The sequence below is a fragment of the Jaculus jaculus genome, chromosome 1 (assembly GCF_020740685.1).
Source record: "Jaculus jaculus isolate mJacJac1 chromosome 1, mJacJac1.mat.Y.cur, whole genome shotgun sequence".
Taxonomy (NCBI): domain Eukaryota; kingdom Metazoa; phylum Chordata; class Mammalia; order Rodentia; family Dipodidae; genus Jaculus; species Jaculus jaculus.
The window spans coordinates 168891321-168916361 of NC_059102.1; the positions used below are offsets into that span (position 1 = coordinate 168891321).

Genomic DNA, 25041 nt, shown 5'->3' on the forward strand with positions numbered 1-25041 from the left:
AATACTTCGCTGTTGAAAACTGATCTCAGCTGTATGCAGTAATGTGGCCATGAACTTGTTAGGAAAAGAAAGAACAGAAGCTGAAACCCACTAGAAGCAGAAACAGAGCATAAGGATGAGTAAACAGAATTTCAAGTCAGATCCTGCCCAACCAAAACTTTCTGTAGTATAAGTTCAAATGGTTTCAATTTGGGCTCTGCTGATGTCTTAGGAATGACTGATGGAAAACATATCAGCAACCCTGCATTTTGGGTTACAGAGCTCCTGCATTAACTGGGTTGGCTGCACTCTACAAGCTGTGATCATGTCTACGAGATACTGACATTGTTTCAAACTTAGACGCCATGCTGTCATTGAAGGAATCACAATTGTTTGCTCAGTGGTCAATGGTCATGCAGTCACCTCATAACTTGGTGAGGGGTTACAGGTATGAGGGCTGGGGAGAAAGCTCAGATGGTAGTGCTTGCCTTGCAAGCATGTAGAATGGAGTTTGATCTCCAGAATCCATTTTTAAAATATCCTAATGCAATGCCCGCAACCAAGACCTGACCTAAACACCATGACTTGATTTACAAGGCTCAGATTTAACAGCAGCAGGCTTTTGTATTTTCTGGGCCATAAAACACACAGTGTCATGCTCATAACCATCTCTAACACCAACACCCTACTTTGGAATAATGGACTCAGGCAGAAAAATCTTGTTATCTGATGAAACTGAGCAGGCTTTGATACAGCATCATCCTACATATGTAGAATCTTAAACACAAGTACTTGGTTAAAGCAAAATCGTCTTAGATGTTCCTGAAAACCTTAGTTACTAGAACATAAGAAAACTAATGTAGGGAGACTAGGTGTATTGCTTAACAGTTAAAGACACTTGCTTATAAACCCTACCAGCCTGGATTCGATTCTACAGGATCAATGCAAAGGCAGATGAGCATGTGTTTGTAGCAGCAAGAGATCCTGGTGCACATGCATATACTTGCATATACAAATAGTTTAAAAATGCAGAAAAAAATAATTCAGGTCTTTTATGTAGTTTTTTCTTGTAACTATTATAAAAAATACGTGCTAAACTAATTGGTTAATTCATATTCTCTTGTTCTCATGTCTGATTTGCCTTCTTAGTATTGCCTAAAGAACATAACCATCCACATTATATCTAACTTATAGATAGCTTAAAAATAATTTAGTAGAGAAAACAACAGAAAGTTGGATGGTAGCCAGGCGTGGTGGCGCACGCCTTTAATCCCAGCACTCAGGAGGCAGAGGTAGGAGGATCACGGTGAGGTTGAGGCCACCCTGAGACTACATAGTGAATTCCAGGTCAGCCTGGACCAGAGTGAAACCCTATGTCGAAAAACCAAGAAGAAAGAAAAGTAAGTTGGATGGTTACCACTGTGATTTGTGACTTTATTTACATTCTTCTGATGTTAAACAGAAACCGATAGTATAATAAAAAAGAACCAAGAAGTGTCATTGCTATCTTTTTCATTGATATCTTCTGGGGCGGGAGGAAGTGAGGTGGGCTTTAATAGCTTTTAAAGCTTGCTGTATACAGCTAAAGAACCACCATCTGTGCTCAGTTGTCAATCCAAGCAAGGGCTCAAAGCTGCCCTTCCTGTAGATGGCGCTGTTGAAAAGGTTTAGGATGCTGGTGCTTTTGTAGGTGATTGAAATCTGAGTTGTACTTTCCCTTATTTAAAGTATTTGTTCATTTGGTGAGTTGTGTTTTTTTTGTTTGTTTGTTTTGTTGTTGTTGTTTCAACCTATGGGTCTCACTCTAGCACAGGCTAACCTGGAATTCACTATGTAGTCTCAGGGTGGCCTCAAACTCAGACAATCCTCCTACCTCAGCCTCCCCAGCGCTAGGATTAAAAGTGTGCGCCACCACGCGGGGCTATTTAACATATACTTGAGAATCAATTCCCTTTTTTTTTTTTTTTCATTCCATTTAAGGTGCCATCGGGTTTAGATATGCAATTTTTTTTTACTAGCTATGGACATTACTTAGTATGGAAACGACACATGTTGGTCCCATCCCTTCCCTCATCTTTGTTCCCCATTGGGGTCTCCTCATTGGGGTCGCAGGTTATCCCTGTGGGGGTTGTGGGTTGTGCATTGTGGGGGCAGCAGTCAGTTATGGGGGAGAGGCAATAGCTCTGTGCATAATTTCCCAACTTGTGGCTCTAACAATCTTTCCTCCCCTTCTGCAAAATTCCCTGAGCCATGCTGGGTGCATTTTAAGTCTACCACAGTGATGGGCTCTCAGGAGCCCCTAGAGCTCTCTTTTGGCTGGTGTTGAGTGTCCTCAGTGTCTATCATCTTCACCTTTGTGCTGATCGTCAGGTGCACCAAGAAAGCAGCACTGGAGCTCCTCTCCCTAATTTCACCATGGTTTCGGCTGTGGCTTGGCTGAAGCGCAAGAGGTCATTTACCTCCTTGAGTCCCACTCCAGTCTGAAAAAGAGAAGCAGATTCTCCAACGGAGAGTGAAGTCAGCCCTGGTTAAACGGGAGAAGCCTTATTGCTTTGGAGAGAATTTGGTGGATGCAGTCCCTCCTTTATCTTGATGTCATGTTTTGTGCTCCTCCGCCATCCATGAAGACATAATGATAGGCCCATTTTTGTGCACATATTGCGCAGGTAATGTCAGCTGCCGAGACGTCATGAATGCAACAACCACCTCATGTCCAGAACACAGCATTCCAAAGTACTCTACTCTGTCCTTTGGCTCTTAAATTCTTTCTACCACCTCTGCTGCAGTGAATGCTGAGCCTTGGAGGATAGGATAGAGATGTCTCCTTTAGTACTGAGCACTCAACTACCAGTACTTTGACAAGTTTTGAGTCTCCCCAAGAGTCACCGCTATCTACAAAACCAAGCTTCTCTCACCAAAAGTGAGAACAACACTAAGGTATGGACATAAGTATTTAGGAGGCAATTTGATGCACGCACAACATATCCATTATCCCAAACAACAGTAGTAGTAAGGCCTATGACTTTCCCAGCCCTGGGTTTTCAGTATGGGCCATGAATTACCTCCAGTGAAGCAGACCTCAAATTGAGAAAGCAGTTGATTACCCCATGACATACATGCCACTATTCCATCTATGGTCCCATCTTACCTAGATGGCTAATTATTTAGGGTCCACTGCAAATGACAAAAAAGACTGTTTATGACTATTCTCTCCCAGGCAGCCCACATGGCACTTTCCAGCACTATGACAGCCAGCAGGGAGGAAGCTTTTGGCTGAGTTCCAGATTGATTTCTTAGGGTCCCACAATCAAGCATGTGGTGTCTTTGGCAATAATACACCAATTTCTTTACTCTGTGTACTGCATCTTCCTCTAGAATGTCTACACAGTCCCAGTGACTTGGCCACCCCAATAAGATGCATCAGCTGCCATGGGACTGACTAGGCCATGAGGTCATAATATCTTCACTTAATGTTCTTTCAATAGGGCAACAGACTGTAAAACTTTGTCGGCACATTGTCAAGCAAGGAATTACTGTGGAGAACACTTCCTCATTATTCCTGGCTGCAGTCAGATACGATGCAGAGGATTTAGAGGAGCTGCATCATGGTTTGCATCAATCATTTGACAGATGTTTCATGGGCTGTGGAGTCTTGGAAAAGACCTGACTCCTTGCTAAAGGAGTTCATTGGTAAAGCCAGCAAAAATGTAGCCTTTCAGAACCAAAGCTGGAAGCTGCTGAGCTGTGTGAAACTTCTGGGGCTCTGTGGGTGCTGGTCCAGTTCATGTTCTGTGGGTGATAGAACTCTTCAGGGAAACCCTACCAGGTTGCTGAGGGGTTTTTCATATCTGACACACAGTCTCTGTAGGAACAATGAAGGATGCATGCTTCTCCTGAGACCATTTTTAGTGTGCATTTATGTATATTTTAAATGTGACTTCTTACATTGGTCAGAACACTGTGAAGGACTGACAGCTTAGCTGTTTTTACTTTATTTTCATAAGAATCTCAGAGATGGGCTAGAGAGATGGCTGAGCGGTTAAGCGCTTGCCTGTGAACCCTAAGGACCCCGGTTCAAGGCTCAATTCTCCAGGACCCACATTAACCAGAGGCACAAGGGGGCGCATGCGTCTGGAGTTCATTTGCAGTGGCCAGAGGCCCTGGTGCACCCATTCGCTCTCTGTGCCCATCCTTTTCAAATAAATGAATAAAAATAAACAAACAAAAAAAAACTTTAAAAAAAAGAATCTCAGAGACAGCAGCAATCTGTAGATTTTAACAAGACTTTCAGCTGATTTTGATGCTATTAACATTTGAAATGATTAGTTTAAAATATCCCCTTAGTGACAGGGGAGGTCAATCAATCCAAAGGCATAAATATGAGACCTGAGTTTGATCCCAGAATTCACATTTAAAAAAGAAAAGCCTGATACTGTGAGTCAGCAGGCTCTTCTGTTATACTAGCACTGGGGAAGACAAACTGATCCCTGGGGTTTGCTAATCTAGCCTAATGAGGTGAGTTCCAGACCAATGAGATGACAGGTGTTTCACGGGCTGTGGAGTCTTGGCAGAGACTTGACTCATTGCTAAAGGAGTTCATTGCTAAACCCAGTAAAAATGGAGCCCTCAACTCCAGAAAAGAAAGGTGGGTAACATTTCTAAAGAATTATACCTGAAGTTGTGCTCTGGCCCCTAAATAATCATTTTGGGGCAATTTTAACAAAGCGTACATTGACATGCCTCAAAAGCTCTATTATCCCAAGGTGCAGCTCAAGATGTACCCACTGATTTTAGCCCTGGAGTGATCAGGAAAATGATACAGAGATGGAAATCTTTCTCTGGCAGCTTTTATAAAGAGTTTTTATTTTGTTCTTTGTATGCCCATATTTTCCAAACACTAAGCAATTCCGATCAGCAATATCCTGACACATTTCTGGAAAATACGAGCTTGTGAACAGTGCTTATGAAGGAAGTCACTTGGGTGTGATGTTGGTTGTAAAGCTACTCAAAGCAGGGTAGTGGCTTCCAGTTTCCAGCATTTTTCAGGGGTCATTAGTTGGCAGCTAACATCATGAAGGATTTTGTGGTGATGCAATCATCCTTCCTTTTGGCTCTTTCTGAGTCAGAGGTGGTCAGGCTGCCTATGTTTGCTATTTTATGGAGAGACTTGCCAATCTTTGTTTCTTTCTTTCTTCTTCTTGTTTTTTTTTGTTTGTTTTGTTTTTTGTTTGTTTGTTTTTTTGTTTTTTGCCTTCCAGCTCCTCAAATGATGTATCTAATTGGTTTTTTGTTTTTGTTTTATTTATGCTTGGAAAAAGGCTCTGTTGTTAATTCTTTTTGTTTTTTTCTAACTATAAGTGCTTTTCCTTTTGTCATGTTCTACCCCATTCACCTTACTTGGCAATTTAATTTCTCTCTCTCTCTCTCTCTCCTTTCCTCCCCTCCCTCTCTCAATTAAAATCTCTTTCCAGCCCATTATGAAAGGTAGTTTGTGAAAGAAAGAGAGCACAATATATCTTAACAGTTACTTCAATCAATTTACAGCTACAGAAATAAACCCTGTAAATGTCTTTACTTATATCCTTGCTCTGAGCCCCAAGCTTTTAGGGGTATGGGTTTTACTAGATGCCTTGATGTTTGGCTCACTCCCTTAATCTTCATTAAGCCCAGTAAATATAAGAATTCCTAAATAAATTTTAAAAATTTTAAATTTTAAAAAAGGGCTGGAGAGATGGCTTAGCAGTTAAGCACTTGCCTATGGAGCCTAAGGACCTTGGTTCAAGGCGTGATTCCCCAGGACCCACATAAGCCAGATGCACAGATGCATCTGGAGTTCATTTGCAGTGGCTGGAGGTCCTGGCACACCCATTTTCTCTCTCTCTCTCTCTCTCTCTCTCTCTCTCTCTCTCTCTCTCTCTTTCTCCTTCTTTCTCTCTCTGTTGCTCTCAAATAAATAAATAATTTTTTAATGAAAAAAAAAAGGAATTACATAGCTCTTACTTAGAAACATGGAGAAAGTTAAAAACAGAAGTGGTATCGGTTCCTTTATTTTTTAAAGAAATGCTGGATAATAAATGACAATAGCCTATTTAATACCCGAACAATCTAGACTACACTCTAAATGCTTAAATTAAGTTTCTTGTGTGGGCCACTCCATCCTAATATTTACTTTTTTCTAGTCTATTACTTTATAAATTTATAGTATTTCTCCACTGAGATTAGCTACCAAATGTGTTTTCATTTATCATTTGGCTTAATAATCTAAAGTTTATTTTAGCAAACATTTGGCAATCTCATAAGTCATTTTGTATTTTACAGTAAGGGACACAATATTGAGCATAAAATACTTATTCTTGCCTTTGAAGAACTCATAGTTTTACAGGTAGATAAACATCAAGCACATTTAAGAAATAATTCTGGACCACCCAGGTCTGAGTTCCTTGCACAATCAGTGTGTGGGCGGGCACAGCAGACTGGAGTGAGTAGACTAGACCCATTTCTGGTCCCCACCACCACCACCCAGGTCTGAGATCCTTGCACATCAGTGTATGGGCAGCCATGACCTCTGGAGTGAGTAGACCAGAACCCAGTATCTGGGCTCCTCCCACCTCCCCAGTCTAGGTTGCCTGCACTGGTCTATGTCCTGGATGGCACAGCACAAAGTAGGCCAGATCCCTATGCCCTTACTTCTCCTAGACCCCTTGTCCTGGTAGGTCCCATTGTGCCTTGCTTGGGGAAGCCTGGCCCCTGTGTGAGATGTGAAATCAGGCCTTTTTCTCTGGTATCTTACTGGCCACTAACTACCAACATCCTTGTTCACCTGAGTCAGAGGATGGGTGGGATAAAGGACACAAACTTGCTTCCTCCTCAATAAAAGAAAGAGTCTTCCTAAAATGGGTAGACACCAACTAAAAAAAACAGCCAACGAAAGTCAGAAAACTGAGAGATCTCCAGCAAGGATGCCTAGTCCTACTATGGAAGTCTCCAATGAAATCATAGAGAAATCAACAGAAATTCACTCCCAAAATGAAAACACAACAACCAATGAGACCCTAATTAAAAAAAAAAAAAAATCACTGAACTCAAAGCAAACCATCAAAGAACCAACTATTGTATTAATGAAATTGAACAGAATTGTCTCCTAGAGCATAAAACTTTTGACAGTAGGCTTAACTTGATGGAATAAAACGTTAGATCCCTCCAAAGAGATATAAATAAGTTGAAAGTTGATTAAGCTTAATGAAGGCTTGATCAAATGCAAGAATGAAAAACAAGAAGCATCAAGAAAAATTATAATTCAAATGAAAATTATACCTCAAAAAAGAGATGGACATTATCCAAAACAATGCAACAGAAAACAAAAATCAAGTAGAATTTATGAAAACCTCTACAGAACCACTCACCAATAAAGTTACTCATGTGGAAGACAAAAACCTATGCCCTGGAAGATAAGACAGAAGAAATTGATCAGGAGGCCAAAAACTTTGCTAAATTCAAAAAATTAAATGAACAGAATATGAAGGAACTGTGAGACGCTCTAAAATGACCGAACATCCAGATCATGGGCACACCAAGAGGAGAGGAAATCCAGACCAGAGGCATAGAAAATATACTCAACAAAATTATTGAAGAAAATTTTCTGAATCTTGCAAAAGAGAGGCCCATCCAGATACAAGAAGCACATAGAACACCAAAAAGCCAGGACCAAAGGAGAAACCCTCCAAGACACATCATAGTTAAAACCCTTAACAATGAAAACAAAGAATGAGTGTTTAAATCAGCAAGAGAGAAGCAATTCACAACATACAAGGGCAATCCCATTAGGATAACATCAGATTTCTCAATGGAAACCCTGAAAGCCAGAAGGGCCTGGAATGGAACACTTCATAGTCTGAAAAGCTATGGCTTCCAACCCAAGCTCCTTTACCCAGCAAAAATATCCCTCATAAAAGATGGAGAAATAAAAAACTTTTCATGAAAAAAGTCAACTCTATAATTATATAAACACAAAGCCAAGCCTACAGAGAATACTTGAGGGGATACTCTACATAGAATAGTCAACCAATCTCAGGAGCCAACAAGAAGAAGATCACAATAACCAAAATAAACCAGGCTCAAAACAGTACATAACACAAGTAAGCATCCAACCCCATAAAACACCTCATCATGACAGGGATTAATTCAAACCTCACAGAAGTAAACTTAAATACTAATGGGCATAACTTTCCCATCAAAAGATACAGGCTATCAAGATGGATCAAGAAACAGGACCCTTCTATCCTCTATCTTCTATCTTCAAGAAACCAACCTTGCCAGTAAAGATAGACACCTTCTCAGGGTGAAAGGCTGGAAAATGATATTCTAAGCAAATGGAAATAAAAAACAAGCAGGTGTTGCTATAATAATATCTGATAAAATACACTTCAAAGCAAAAGTGATCAAAAAGGACAAAGAAGGCCACTTCCATCAAGGGAATGATCCAACATGAGCATATCACAATCATAAATATATATGACCCAAACACAGGGGCAGTTTAGAAAATAAAATATACCTGACATTAAAACAGAAATAAAAAACAACACCATCATAATCAGAGACTTCAATACTCCACTATCATCACTAGATAGATCATCCAAGCAGAAAATCAACAGGGAAATAATAGAGCTCAATAGCATCATAGATCAACTACACCTAACAGATACCTACAGAACTTTCCACCACAACTCTACATAATACACATTATTCTCAGCATCCCAGGTAACCTTCTCCAAAATTGACCATATATTAGGCCATAAAGTGTGCCTCCATAAAGTCAGGAAAATTGAAGTAACTTCCTGCATCATGTCAGATCACAATGCTTAAAAGCTAGAAATTAAGAGCAAGAGACACATCAAGAACTCTACCAACTCCTGGAGACTAAACAGCACACTTTTAAACAATGAGTGGGTCATGGGAAAATTAAAAAAAAACAAAACTGGGGCTGGAAAGATGGCTTAGCAGTTAAGCGCTTGCCTGTGAAGCCTAAGGACCCGGTTCGAGGCTCAGTTCCCCAGGTCCCACGTTAGCCAGATGCACAAGGGGGCGCACGCATCTGGAGTTCGTTTGCAAAGGCTGGAAGCCCTGGCATGCCCATTCTCTCTCTCTCCCTCTATCTGTCTTTCTCTCTGTGTCTGTCACTCTCAAATAAATAAAAAATAAAAATAAAAAATAAAATAAATAAATAAATAAAAACTGTAAAATTCCTAGATTTGAATGATAATGAAAACACAACCTACCAAAATGTATGGGACTCAATGAAGGCAGTCATAAAGGGAAAAATTCATAGTCCTAAATGTGTGCATTACAAAGACAGAAAAATCACAAATCAATAAAATGACTGTCCACCTAAAGGCAATGGAAAAACCTCTATTCCACAAAATTAAGTAATCTGGAAGAAATGGATGAATTCCTAAACACATACCACCTACCAAAACTAAACTCAGAGCAAATTAATCTCCTAAATAAGCCTATCATATCCATGGAGATTGAAAAGGTAATCAAAAACTTCCCCAAAAAGAAAAGTCAAGGACCAGATGGCTTCTCAGCTGAATTCTCTCAAACCTTCATAGAAGAACTGAAACCATTGTTTCTCAAAGTATTCAGCATTATCAGAGACCAGAGAATCCTCCCCAACTCCTTTTATGAAGCTTGCATCACCAGATACCAAAACCAAAAATGGTTTCACATATGGAAATCTGTCAACATAATACACCAGATAAATAAACTGAACCATAAGAACCACATCATCATCTCAATTAATGCAGAGAAGGCCTTTGACAAAATACAACACCACTTCATGATCAAAATACTTATAAAAAAAATAGGCATATAGGGTTTATATCTCAACACAATAAAGGCTATATAATATATAAAGCTCCTAAAGTCCAAATAATACTTAATGGGGAAAAACTCAAGGAGTTCCCACTGAGACCAGGAACAAGACAGGGGCGCCCACTCTCACCACTGCTCTTCAACATAGGACTAGAAGTAGTAGTCCAGGCAATAAGACAGGAGAAAGAAATAAAATGGATTCAAACTGGAAAGGAAAAAGTCAAGTTAGCCCTATTTGCAGATGACATAATCCTATATATAGGTGACCAAAAAGTCTCCATCCCAAAACTTCTAAAGGTGATAAATTTTTTCAGCAAAGTGGCAGGATACAAAATCAATGCAGAAAAAATCAGTAGCTTTTCCATATGCAAAGAGCAAATGTACAGAAAAATAAATCAGTTAGACTGTCCCATTTTAATAGCAACAAAAACATTAAATACCTTGGAATAACACTAGCAAAGGATGTGAAGGAACTATAAAATGAAAACATAAAAACACTCATGAAATAAATACAGGAGGATGTAAGAAGATGGAAGAGGGACTTCCGGTTAAGATGGCGGCGTAGGTACCACGCCAAAGCAGCCTGGGGGAAAAAAGGCCAATAAACCTCAGCAAAATACACACTTTTACTAAAAAATGAGGGGTATACGAAATTGAAGCAGCAGCAGAGAAGTAGGAGACATCCAGAGCATCCAGAGCCTGCACAGGCCAGCAAAAGCAGCGCCGGCAGCTCCGCGAACCACGGTGGCAGCGGGGCACACCAGAAAGCCGCCGGGCTCGGCTCCAGCCGCAGGAAAAGCCAGGTGCAGGAGCTTCCCCTCACACCGCGCTCTCTGCAACTCAGGAAACGTGAAGAGAGAGCAGCGGAGGAGCAGAACAAGGCAGAAGAACACGTGGAACAGCGAGAGAACCAGAACAGCTGCGGCTCCCTCCCCTCCACCACCGCCTGAGCCCAGCTCCAGCGAACAGAGCAGAGTCCCGGGACCTGGCCACGCCAACTTCAGCCAACAGTGGGACCTAACCAGGAGCAGAGTTCGGCACCAACATCAGCAGTTCTGGAACCGGTACCAGCGGCCCCAGCAGCAGCAGACCCAGGAGTGGCAGCAGTGGCAGACCCAGGAGCGGCAACAACAGCAGACCCAGAAGCAGCAGCAGTTCCAGCAGCGGGGGTGCTGATCTGCAGGGCCACAGTTGCCAGGCTTGGTTTGCCCTGCAGGAAAAGCCAGTACCCAGCTTCAGAAATCAGAACAGCAGCCCGACGACCCAGGCAGCAACTTGACTGAGACCAAACTCATCCAAGGTAACTGGGTTTGCACCAGGGAAGGGTCTCACTTGGTCACAAGCTGACTGGGATCCCTCAACAGACCAGAATTCTTAACCTCTGTGTGGATAGAGGATCTGGTTGCTATAATAACTACCCAGGCATACATACTTGGGGCTGTTTTTGACTGAATGGGTACAGTGTTTAGTTAACTTTTAGAATCTACCAGTGTTTTATTCCACTCAGCCTACTTGAATACTCCCATGGCAGGGAAACTCAACCCCTAGGAGCACCTTTGTAGATACTCTCAGACTCTTAAGAGCCACATCTAACACCTTAAGCTCCTACCCTGAAAATATATAACATCAAATCAATTGATACAGCTAAGAATACCCAGCTACCTAGAAAATCAAAGCATTAACTTAATCCAAGATGCAAAACTATATACATTATAACACAAGAAACACTAAAAAGCAAGACGATATAAATCCACCTAAAAGTATTAATGCATCAGAAATGACCTCCAGTGAGAACGAGTTAGAAGACATGCCTGAAAAAGATTTCAAAAGAATGATTATAAATATGTTCAAAGAAGTCAGAGAACAAATCAAAGGAGTCAAAGAGGAACTTAAAGAGGAAATCAAAGGAATCAAAGAAGATGCAGGACACCAATTTCATGAAACAAAGAAGGCAATACAAGATAGAAATAAGGAAATAGAAATAATAAAGAAAAACCAGTCAGAATTACTAGCAATGAAGAACACAGTTAATGAAATAAAAAACTCTGTAGAAAATCTCACCAGTAGAATGGATGAAGGAGTGGACAGAATATCTAAGCTAGAAGACCAGGTGGAAGATCTAATACAGGCCAACAAAGAGAAAGACAAACTTATAGAAAAGTATGAGTAGGAATTTCAAGATATTCAGGACACTATGAAAAGATCAAATATTAGAATTCAAGGCATAGTAGAAGGAGAAGAATTTCACTCAAAAGGCATAGTAGGTGTCTTCAACAAAATCATAGAAGAAAATTCCCCCAAATTGGGAAAGAGATGCCAATACAGATACAGTAAGCCTTTAGAAACCCCAGCCAGACAAAACTTGGAAAGAACCTCTCCTCTCCATATTATAATCAAACTTCCAAACACACACACCAAAGAAAAAATATTGAAAGCAGTTAGAGAGAAAAATCAAGATACCTACAAAAGTAAGCCCATCAGGATTACAGCAGATAATTCAACACAAACTTTTAAAGGCAGAAGGGCTTGGGGTGATATATTCCAAGTTCTGAAAGATAACAACTGTCAACCAAGGTTACTTTATCCTGCAAAGTTATCCATTCAAATAGATGGAGAAATAAGGACATTCCATGACAAAAGCAGGTTAAAGGAGTATTTGAAGACAAAACGAGCTCTACAGAAAATACTTGATGGAATCCTCCATGCTGAAGAAAAGGAAAAGCACACATATAAGGAACCTAGAAAAAACAAGCAATACAGAAGAGAGCACAGGTAGAACCAGAACCACAAAAAAAAAAAAAATGGCAAACATAAATACACACCATTCAATAATATCTCTTAATATCAACGGCCTCAATGCCCCAATGAAAACACATAGAGTCACAAACTGGGTTAAAAAGCAAGATCCTACAATTTGTTGTCTCCAAGAAACTCACCTTTCTACAAAGGATAGAAATTACCTTAGAGTGAAAGGTTGGAAGATGGTATTTCAAGCAAATGGGCCTAGAAAACAAGCAGGGGTTGCTATCCTAATATCGGACAAGGTAGACTTTAGTCCAATGTTAGTCAAGAAAGATAAGGAAGGTCACTTTATATTGATTAAGGTCACACTCCAACAGGAGGACATTACAATCCTAAACATATATGCACCCAACTTGGGGGCTCCCAAATTCATCAAACAAACACTATTAGAACTAAGGTCACAGATAATACCAAACACAGTGGTGGTGGGTGACTTTAACACCCCACTCTCATCAATTGACAGGTCATCCAGGGAAAGAATACACAGAGAGGCATCTGGACTAAATGAGGTCATAGAAGGAATGCACTTAACAGATATATACAGGACATTTCATCCAAAGGCTGCAGAATATACATTCTTTTCAGCAGCACATGGAACATTCTCTAAAATAGACCATATATTAGGACATAAAGCAAATCTTAACAAATTCAGGAAAACTGAAATAATTCCTTGCATTCTATCTGACCACAATGGAATTAAACTACAAATCAGTAGCAAGAAAGGCTATAGAGCATACACAAAATCATGGAAACTAAACAATACACTACTAAATGATGAATGGGTCAATGACGAAATCAAAAAGGAAATCAAAAAATTTATAGAGTCAAATGATAATGAGAACACAACATACTAAAATCTCTGGGACACAATGAAGGCAGTTCTAAGAGGTAAATTATTATAAATTATATTAAGTGCCTATATTAAGAAATTAGAAAGGTCACAAGAAAACGACCTAATGCTTCGCCTTAAAGCCTTGGAAAAAGAAGAACAAGGCAAACCAAAAATCAGTAGACGGGAAGAAATAATAAAGATTAAGGCAGAAATTAATGAAATAGAAACAAAAAGAACAATCCAAAGAATTAATGAAACAAAGAGTTGGGTCTTTGAACAGATAAACAAGATTGATAAACCCTTAGCAAATCTGACCAAAAGAAAGAGAGAAGAGACACAAATTAATTAAATCAGAGATGAACAAGGTAACATCACAACAGATTCCAGAGAAATTCAAAAAATCATAGGGATATACCATAAAAGCATATACTCCACAAAGTATGAAAATCTGAAAGAAATGGATGATTTCCTTGATCTATATGACCTACCTAAATTAAATCAAAATGAGATTAATCACTTAAATAGACCTATAACAAACATGGTGATCCGAACAGTTATCAATAATCTCCAAACTAAAAAAAGCCCAGGCCCAGATGGATTCACTGCTGAATTTTAGCAGACATTTAAGGAAGAGCTAACACCATTGCTTCTTAAGCTTTTCCAGGAAATAGAAAAAGAAGGAATTCTACCAAACTCCTTCTATGAGGCCAGCATCACCCTGATACCAAAACCAAGCAAAGATAGAACAAAAAAAGAAAATTACAGACCAATCTCCCTCATGAACATAGATGCAAAAATTCTCAACAAAATATTGGCAAACAGTATACAAGAATATATCAAAAAGATCATTCACCCTGACCAAGTAGGCTTTATCCCAGAGATGCAGGGATGGTTCAACATACGCAAATCTATAAATGTAATACATTACATAAACGGGTTGAAGGACAAAAATCACATGATCATCTCATTAGACGCACAGAAAGCATTTGACAAAATCCAACATCCTTTCATGATAAAAGTCCTACAGAGACTGGGAGTAGAAGGAACATATCTCAATATAATAAAGGCTATTTATGACAAGCCTACAGCCAACATATTACTAAATCGGGAAAAACTGGAAGCTTTCCCACTAAAATCAGGAACAAGACAAGGGTGTCCACTGTCCCCACTTTTATTTAATATAGTTTTGGAAGTCTTAGCCATAGCAATAAGGCAAGAAACACACATAAAAGGGATACAAATTGAAAAGGAAGAGATCAAGTTATCATTATTTGCAGATGACATGATTCTATACATAAAGGACCCTAAAGACTCTACTAGCAAACTGTTAGAGCTGATCAAAACCTACAGCCATGTAGCAGGATACAAAATAAATACACAGAAATCAGTAGCCTTCATATATGCTAACAACAAACACACAGAGGATGAAAGCAGAGAATCACTCCCGTTCACAATTGCATCAAAAAAATAAATAAATAAATAAAGTACCTTGGAATAAACCTAACCAAGGAAGTAAAGAATCTCTACAATGAGAACTTTAAAACACTCAAGCAAGAAATTGCAGAAGACACTAGAAAGTGGAGAAACATCCCTTGTTCCTGGATTGGAAGAATCAATATTGTGAAAATGGCAATCTTACCTAAATCAATCTATACATTTAATGCAATCCCTATCAAAATTCCAAAGGCTTTCTTCATGGAAATAGAAAAAACAATCCAAAAATTCATTTGGAATCACAAAAAACCTCGAATATCTAAAATAATACTGAGCAACAAAAATGAGGCTGGTGGTATCACCATACCTGATTTTAACCTGTACTACAGAGCCATAGTAACAAAAACAGCATGGTACTGGCACAAAAACAGACATGTAGCTCAGTGGAACAGAAAGAGGACCCAGATGTAAGCCCAAGTAGCTATAGCCACCTGATATTCGATAAAAATGCCAAAAATACTCATTGGAGAAGAGACAGCCTCTTCAGCAAATGGTGTTTTGAAAACTGGATATATATCTGTAGAAGGATGAAAATAGATTCTTCTCTCTCGCCATGCACAAGAATTAAGTCCAAATGGATTAAAGACCTTAACATCAGACCTGAAACTCTGAAACTGCTAGAGGAAACAGTAGGGGAAACCCTTCAACATATTGGTCTTGGCAAAGACTTTCTGAATACAACCCCAATTGCTCAGGCAATAAAACCACAGATTAATCTCTGGGACCTCATGAAATTACAAAGATTTTGCACTGCAAAGGACACAGTGAAAAAAGCAAAGAGGCAACCTACAGAATGGGAAAAAAATCTTCGCCAGCTATATATCTGATAGAGTATTAATATCTAGGATATACAAAGAACTCAAAAAGTTAAATAATAAGGAATCAAACAAGCCAATCAAAAAATGGGCTATGGAGCTAAATAGAGAGTTCTCAAAGGAAGAAATACGAATGGCATATAAGCATCTAAAAAAATGTTCTACGTCACTAGTCATCAGGGAAATGCAGATTAAAACTACATTGAGATTCCACCTCACTCCTGTCAGATTGGCCACCATCATGAAAACAAATGATTATAAATGTTGGCGGGGATGCCTTAAAAAAGGAACCCTTCTACACTGCTGATGGGAATGCAATCTGGTACAGCCATTGTGGAAAACAGTGTAGAGGTTCCTAAAACAGCTAAAGATTGATCTACCACATGACCCAGCTATAGCACTCCTAGGCATATATCCAAAGGATTCATCTCATTTCCTTAGAAGTACATGCTCAACCATGTTTATTGCTGCTCAATTTATAATAGCTGGGAAATGGAGCCAGCGTACATGTCCCTCAACAGATGAGTGGATAATGAAGATGTGGCACATTTATACAATGGAGTTCTACTCAGCGGTAAAGAAAAATGAAGTTATGAAATTTGCATAAAAATGGATGGACCTGGAAAGTATTATACTAAGTGGTAACCCAGGCCCAGAAAGCCAAGCGCTACATGTTCTCTCTCATATGTGGATCCTAGCTACAGATGATTGGGCTTCTGCGTGAGAATGAAAATACTTAGTAGCAGAGGCCAGTAAGGTAAAAAGAAGACATAAAGGGTAGAGAAAGGAAGGGAGGAGGATACTTAATAGGTTGATATTGGATATATGTAATTACAATGATTGTAATGGGGAAGTAATATGATGGAGAATGGAACTTCAAATGGGAAAGTGTGGGGGTGGGGAGGGAGGGAATTACCATGGGATATATTTTATAATCATGGAAAATGTTAATAAAAATTTTTTTAAAAAAAAGAAGATGGAAGGCCTCCCATGTTTCTGGATAGGTAGAGTTAATATTGTAAAAATGGCAATTCTGTCAAGAGCAATACACAGATTTAACATAATACCAATAAAACTAACAGCATCATTCTTCATTGAGACTCAAAAAAAGATCTCATAATTCATATGGATTGGCCGAAGGCCTCAGATATCCAAACATATCCTCAACAAAGGAAACACCTCTGGTTGTATCACCATACCTGATCTAAAGCTGTATTACAAAGCCATAGTGATAAAAACAGCATGGTACTGGAATAAAAACAGAAACATAGACCAATGGAACAGAATTGAAGACCCAGACTTTAGGACAAGCCACGACAGCTGCTTGATCTTTGACAAAGGTGTCAATAATGTAGACTGGAGAAAAGACAGCATCTTCAACAAGTGGTGTTGGACAAGTTGGATGACCATATGTAGAAAAATGAAATTAGACCCACTCATATTGCCATACACAAAGATCAAGTCTAAATGGATTGAAGACCTCAATGTAAGACCTGGATCTTTTCAACTACTAGAAGAAGAAAAAGGAAGCACTCTCCATGATATGGAACTGGGAAAAGACTTCCTGAATAAAATCCCAGTAGCCAAGAAAAGTAAACAAGCACTCAACCAAGGTAATCTCATGAAGCTAAAAAGCTTTTGCACAGACAAACATACCATAAGCAGAGACCATAGATTACCCACTGAATGGGAGAAAATCTTTACCAGCTATAACAATGACAGAAGCCTAATATCTAGAATCTACAAAGAACTCAAAAAACTAAACAATGAGAAATTAAACAACCCACTCCAAAAGTGGGGCAGAAAACTAAATAGGGAGTTCTCAGAGGAAGAATTACAAACGGCTAAACACACTTAAGAAAATGTTCAACATACCTAACCATTAAGGAAATGCAAGTTAAAACAACTATGAGATTCCACATTACTCCAGTAAATATAGCAAACATTAAAAAAAATCAAATGAAAACAAATGTTGGTGAGGCTGTGGAGAAATAGGAACTCTCATTCACTGTTGGTGGGAATGTAAGCTGGTAAAAACACTGGAAATCAATGTGGAGACTCCTGAAAAGGAGGAATATAGGATTGCCAGTAATTACCTTACTGGGCATGTACCCTAAAAGCTCAGTTCAGAAATATTTGCTCAGCCATGTTTATAGCTGCTCAATTCATAATAGCCAAAAACTGGAATCAACCCAGGTGTCCATCACTGAATGAATGTATAACCAAGATGTGGTGTATCTACATGGTGGAATTCTACTCAACAGTAAGAAAAAATGGCACATTGAAATTTTTATAAAAGTGTTTGAACTTGGCACAGATCATTTTAAGTGAACTCACACAACCACAGAAAGACAAACATCACTTGATCTCACTCATCTGCAGTTCCTAACCTGGATCAGCACAAGTTGCTGACATAAGTGAATAGCATCTTGAGGCTTGGACAATAAGGAAGGTAGGGTTTGGGGGAAGGGAAATGGTGGGGGAAGGAACACAAAATTTGAACCCAAATTGAACTGGTGCCATAGTATCCTATATCCTGGAAATCAAACTAAAAGGTGGAACCCTCAACGGAACTTTAGAGAGAGCACTTGACTCAAAGGGTCCTGGAGAGAATGAGACAAAACCTAATCTCAAATTTCTCCTGTTTCTCTTTCTTCTCTGGATTTTTCTTTTTCCTTTTTGCATAGTGCTGACCTGAAATTTCTGTACCAGGATGTTATCTACATCCACAATAAGCTGTTGATCAGAGAGACCTACTAGATGTCCCAAAACAAACAAGACAGACTTCAGTCAGAGTATTTGATTAACCACCAGAGGTTAATGGTAAGACCCTACTGCTGAAGACACCAAATGCTGTTGGCATGGGCCATGGAGAGACATGGTTGGAATCTGGAGGAGAAATAGTACTCAGATAATTAACCCACACAGTGCTGGAAGGCATTACATGAGCTACTGGGGCAAATTGGTCAACATCTGTCCAAGTAACTCAAAGTCTAAGCAACTCAGAAGCAAACAACCTGATGTGATGCTCAAACAAGTGTAATTGTGACATATAGCTATGGTGGGTAACCAGCTGCTCTTGGATTGGCTAATGGATCTGCTCATTGGAAAGTAAACCATATCTGGAGCTGGAAAACAAGTCATAATCATATCCAGATAATGATTCTGCTTTACATTGTTAAGCTCCCACTAACCTTACACTATAAAAGTATCTAAACCCTTTTAATTCTCTTTAAATTAATAATGGTTATCCCATTTAACTGGCATTGACTTCACTCTCTTTTGGAAATTCTGCTTTTCTTTTTCAGATGGGAACTGGACTTGAAAAGATAAACAACCCAGCACACTCCACCCTGGCCCCAACTGAAACCACAGAGGAATTGGGAAAATTAGAAAAAGTGCTGCTGATATCAGCACAAGGGTGATGGGAAAAGATACTGAGGACACTCAACACCTACCGAATCAGACATCTAGATGTTCCTAAGTGCCCGTCACTGAAGTAGACTTAAAATGCTCCCAGCATGGCTCAGGGAATTTTGTGGAAGAGGGGGCAGAAAGATTGTTAGAGCCACAAGTTGGGACACTTTTTACAGAGACATTGCCTCTCCCTCATAACTGACTGCTGCCCCCAAAATGCATGACCCACAATTCCCATGGGGTTGACCTGCATCTCCAATAAGAAAGGCCTCTTCTGTCATGGTGGAAACCAACTGCCCTCCAATTGGACTGGAGGCCCGCTCAATGGGGGAGGGGGGAATACATACCTGATACTGAAAACTTAAAACAGGGGTATCCATGAGCCCTAGGGGTGTAACATCTGCTGATGCCTGGAGAAGTGTATATACTATGCTTATCAAAATGCCCAGTAAGCACTTCTCTTAATATTAATGCTACTCTCACTTTGAGTAGAGAATCTTCTCTTTTCAGATGGCAGTGACCTTGGGATGACTCAGAAGGTATCATGGTGCTGCAAAGAAGTGACTGGAGTACTGAGTAACATCTCAATCACACCTTCCAAGGCTCAGGGTCTAATGCAGAAGAGGTGGCAGAAAGAATGTAAGAGCCAAAGGAAGAGTAGGACTCTTTACAACATGCTTCTCCAGACACAAAATGGCCTGCATATCCATGACCTCACAGTGCCTGACACTACCTACACAAGACCATCATAATAGGAGGAAAAGATCATGACATCAAAATAAAAGAGAGACTGGTTGAGATGGGGAGGGGATATGATGGAGAATGGAATTTCAAAGGTGAAAGTGGGGAGGGGAGGGAAGGTATTACCATGGGATATTTTTTATACTCATGGAAAATGTTAATAAAAAATGAGGAAAACAAAGAAAAGCCTCTTCAAAAAGGGGCAGGGAGGAGGGAATGGATGATACCAACATGTGATGTTTACATACAAAATATGACCATATTGAATAGTAAAAATAAATACAATTTTAAAAAAATTCTGAAGAGTTGGGATATGGCTCAGTAGTTAAAGGTGCTTGCTTGCAAAGCCTGATGACCCAGGTTTGAGTCCCCATTACCCACAGAAGGCCAGATGCATCAACACATAAAGTGGGCATACATCTGAAGCTCAGTGCAGTGGCAAGAGGCCCTGGCACACCTATATATTTTCTCTCTCCCTCTCCCGTTTGCTCTCTTTCTCCTCTTTCTCTGTATGTGTCACACCTCACAAATAGAAATATTTTTAAAAAGAAAGAAAGAATGCTTCTAATAATTCATTGAAATCCTTGCAAGTGATATAAGAGAAAATAAAGAATATCAAAAGAGAGGGCTAAAGAGATTGCTGAATGTTTAGGGCAACTTGTTTGCAAAGCCTGATGGCCCAGGATTAATTCCCCAGTACCCAGGTAAATCCAGATGCACAAAGTGGCACATGCATCTGGAATTTTTGCAGCAGCAGGAGGCCCTAGCATTGCCATTCTCTCTCTCTCTCTCTCTCTCTCTCTTTCTCTCTCTCTCTCTTTCAAATAAGTAAATAAATATATTTTTAAGTTAAAATAAAATCTTATTTGCTGTTTAGGTAAACTTTAAGGACAAATTTGCTAATTAATTTTGACTATTTCCATTGTTTTGTAGTGGCTGCCCAGAATGTCATTTTTTTTTAATTAGTTAAAAAAAATTTTTTTCAGGCTAACAAGGGGACAAACCCAGGTCTACAGGTTCAGAGAGAGGGTAGCCCTGGGGAAGTAGCATTTACACACAAGGATAAGTGGATTATTTGACAAGGCAGGAAGCACACCACATGAGAGCTAAAGAGAGGAAACCGCATATGCCAAAGCCTGTGGCAGGAAGGAACTTGGCACATTGGAGGGACTGAAGGGCTAAGGTTATGGCATCATGTACAAGGCACTGGAGAGGTAGAAAGGGGCTGAAAGGTTTTATAGTTTAAAGATCACATTTAAAGTCTAGACATTTATTCAAAGTATAGTAACTTGGAATGGGGAGTTTTTAATTATTTTTAGAACAGTACAGGCCAGGCATGGTGGCACATGCCTTTAATTCCAGCACTCAGGAGGCAGAAGTAGAAGGATTGCCACTAGTTCTAGGCCACCCTGAGACTACATAGTAAATTCTAGATAAGCCTGGGTTAGAGCAAGACACTACCCCTGCCCTCCCCCCCAAAAAGTACAATATAATATCTCTTGCAAAAAAAATCCAAAATTTATACTTTCACAGATTAAAAGTTATAATGCACAGTATTACAAATTATGATCCTTGAGAATTACTTTTCTTTAAATGTGGCCAAGTATGAAACTACTGATGTAAGGGTTAGTAAGAGGTCAGGCATAGTGATGCACACCTTTAATCCCAGCACTTGAGGCAGAGGTGGGAGGATCGCCATGACTTCAAGGCCACCCTGAGACTAGTTCCTGGGCTAGAGCCTTACCTTACCTCAAAAAAAAAAAAAAAAAAAAAAAAGAGGAGGGTGTGCAGGAATGCATGGAGTGAGTAGGCCAGACCCCTGTTTCCCAGCTCCTCCTAATTCCCTGGTCCCACTTCCCTACGCAGGAGGGTGTACAGGCAGAGGTAGAGTGAGACCTCTGTTTCCCCACACCTCTCAGTTCCCTGGTCCACGTTCCCTGCACCAGACTGTGTGTGGGTGGGCTCGGCAGTGTGGAGGCATCTTGGAGTGAGTAGGCCAGATCCCTATTTCCCTGCTCCTCCCCGCTCCTGGATCCTGCTCAGAAGGGTTCACAGGCAGGTATGGAGTGAGTAGGCCAGGCCCTGGCTTCCTGGCTCCTCCCAGTTTCCTGGTCCTGGTTCCTGGTGCCTTGTGTGTGGATTGGAGTGAGTAGGCCAGGTCCCTGTTTCCAATTCCTTCCAGCTCCCTGGTCTAGGTACCCTGCACAGGAGGGTGTGTAGGCAGGCACAGCAAGAAGTGAGTAGGCAAGATCCCTGTTCCATAGCTCCTCCTAGTTCCCTGGTTCTGGTAGATCCCACTGTGCCTTGCTTGGGGAGGTCTGGTTACTGTGTGGGCTGGTATCCTCACTGGCCACAGGGTACCAACATCCCTGTTCACCTGAGTCAGAGGGTGCACAGGCCAAAGGACAAAATCTTGCTTCCTCCTCAGTAAAATAAAGAGTCTCCCTAAAATGGTTAGACAACAACACAAAAAAAGCCAGTGAAGGCTAGGAAACAGAGATCTCCACCAAGGATGTCTAATCCTAAAATGGAAGCCTCCAAGGAAACAGAGAAATCAACGGAAATTCATTCCCAAAATGAAAACACAATGACCAATGAGACCCTGATCAAAAGAATCACTGAACTGGAAGCAAACCTTCGAAGAACTAACAATTGTGTCAATGAAATTGAACAGAATGATCTCTTAGAGCATTCAGCTTTTGACAGTAGGCTTAACTTGATTGAAGAAAACATTAGAGCCCTCAAAAAAGATGAGAAAACTGAAGGTGAGTCAAGAAATGGAAGATTTCAACAACCAGTTGATAAAGCTGAATGAAGACTTGATTAAGTGCAAGAATGAATCCCAGGAGGGCTCCTGGGGTGGGTGCAGCGTGAGTCTTCACCATGTCGGTCATCTTTGCACCTTCCTGGCTGCGAGGCATGGTGAAGATCAATCAGGACATTGTCCAGCAGCTCCTGGAGGACAATGACCAGCTGATCCACTATATTGTGGAGTATCAGAACAAGGGCCAAGCGAACGAGCATCAGCACGTGCTGCATAGAAACCTCATTTACTTAGCAACCATCGCAGATAGGAACACAGCCGTTTCTTCAAGAGCACCAGAATAAGCTTCCTGGTGGCCAGCATGAGGAATGACTGAATGTGGACCCTGTGAGACAGAATTGTTACCAGCTCAGCTATTTGAAATATAAGTGAAGATTGTGTGGAAGTGTGAAGAAAACTATGAGCTCACTGTCTTCTCAGTGTAAATATTAAGGAATTGAGCAAATCCCTCAAGAAGACTGTAAGGCATTTAGATATGTGACACCAGTACCACTTTCAGGAAGCAATTAACAGTAATTCTAGTTATTATCGAATATCATGTGATGATAAGTGATGCACAGATTTCTTCAGTACCACAAAATGTCTGCTGATTAGTCTGAGTTGGGATCAAAACAATGTTACTACATTACATATTGTTCATATCAATTTAACAATGCTTAACAGTTCCCCATTATTATTATTATTATTATTTGACTACTTGTTGGCAAAAACAAATAAGCCATTTGTCCTAGAATTTCTCATGTTCTAGAATCATTCACTTAGGTCCTTGTAGTCCCGCTACGCCCCACTGCCACCGACGTTTCCTGTATACTGGTAGATGTAGAGATGGTTCTGCAAGAAGGTGACAAATGTCTCATTTGGGTCACATAAGGAAGCGACCTGATTTATTTTCAAGTGTCCAACAGCCTTTCATTTATATTATAATCCAGCTTTTAACTCATTAGGAATGACATAGGTGATTTTTTTTCGTGTTGTCACTTCTTCTGCCATTTTTAGCTATGTCCTATTAAAAAATAAATAAAGCTGGGTGTGGTGGTACACACCCTTAATCCTAACACTTGGGACATTGAGGTAGAATCACTATGAGTTTGATGCCAGTCTGAGACTACATAGTGAATTCCAGGTCAGCTTGGGCTAGAGTGAAACCCTACCTCCAGAAACCAAAAAGTAAATATATTTCAAAGAAAGACCTTGGGCCAGAGAGATGGCTTAGTGGTTGAAGCATTTGCCTGCAAAGCCAAAGGATCCCGGTTTAATTCTCCAGGACCCACGTAAGCCAGATGCACAAGGGGGCGCACACATCTGGAGTTCATTTGCATTGGCTGGAGGCACTGGCACGCCCATTCTCTCTCTTTCTCTCTCTCTCTCTCAAATAAATAAATAAAATATTTTTTTAAAAAAGAATGAATCCCAGGAAATATCAAGAAAATCAGAATTCATACTAAAACAATACCTAAAAAAAAAATATGTACATGAAAGCCAGGCATGGTGGTGCACGCCTTTAATCCCAGCACTCAGCAGGCAGAGGTAGGAGGATCACCATGAGTTCGAGGCCACCCTGAGACTACATAGTGAATTCCAGATCAGCCTGAGCTAGAGTGAAACCCTACCTTGAAAAAAAAAATGTACATGATGCAAAATAACACAACAGAAAACAAAAATCAAATAGAAATTATAAAAACCCTCTGTAAAAGCCCTCAGCAACAGAGGTACTCATGTGGAAGACAGAACCTCTGGCCTGGAAGACAAGACAGAGGACTAAGAGGACAAAAATTTTGCTAAATTCAAAAAATCAAGAGAACAGAATATGCGGGAACTGTGGGATACCCTAAAACAACCAAACATCCAGATCATGGGTATACCAGGAGAGGAAATCCAGGCCAGAGGCACAGAGAACATATTCAACAAAATTATTGATGAAAAATTTCCCAATCTCTCAAAAGAGAAGCTCATTCAGATATAAGAAGCCCAAAGAACACCAAACAGACAGGACCAAAGAAGAAACTTCAAAGCACATCATAGCTAAAACTCTTACAGTGAAAACAAAAGGACAGTGTTAAGTCAGGCGTGGTGGCGCACACCTTAAATCCCAGCACTCGGGAGGCAAAGGAGGATCACCATGAGGCTGAGGCCACCCTGAGACTACAGAGTGAATTCCAGGTCAGCCTGAGCTAGAGTGAGACCCTACCTCAAAAGAGAGAGAGAGAGTTAAAAGCAGAAAGACAGAAACAACTCACAATATACAAAGGCAATCCCATCAGAATTAT

General features: G+C 40.1%; 1 protein-coding gene across 1 annotated transcript; it reads left to right on the forward strand.

Moving 5' to 3' along the window:
• Window positions 1-22833: 22833 nt before the first annotated feature.
• LOC101615484 (SS18-like protein 2) lies at window positions 22834-23058 on the forward strand. Its single transcript, XM_045135147.1, has one exon. The coding sequence runs from the start codon at window positions 22834-22836 to the stop codon at window positions 23056-23058; it is 225 nt and encodes a 74-aa protein (XP_044991082.1).
• The last annotated feature ends 1983 nt before the right edge of the window (window positions 23059-25041 follow it).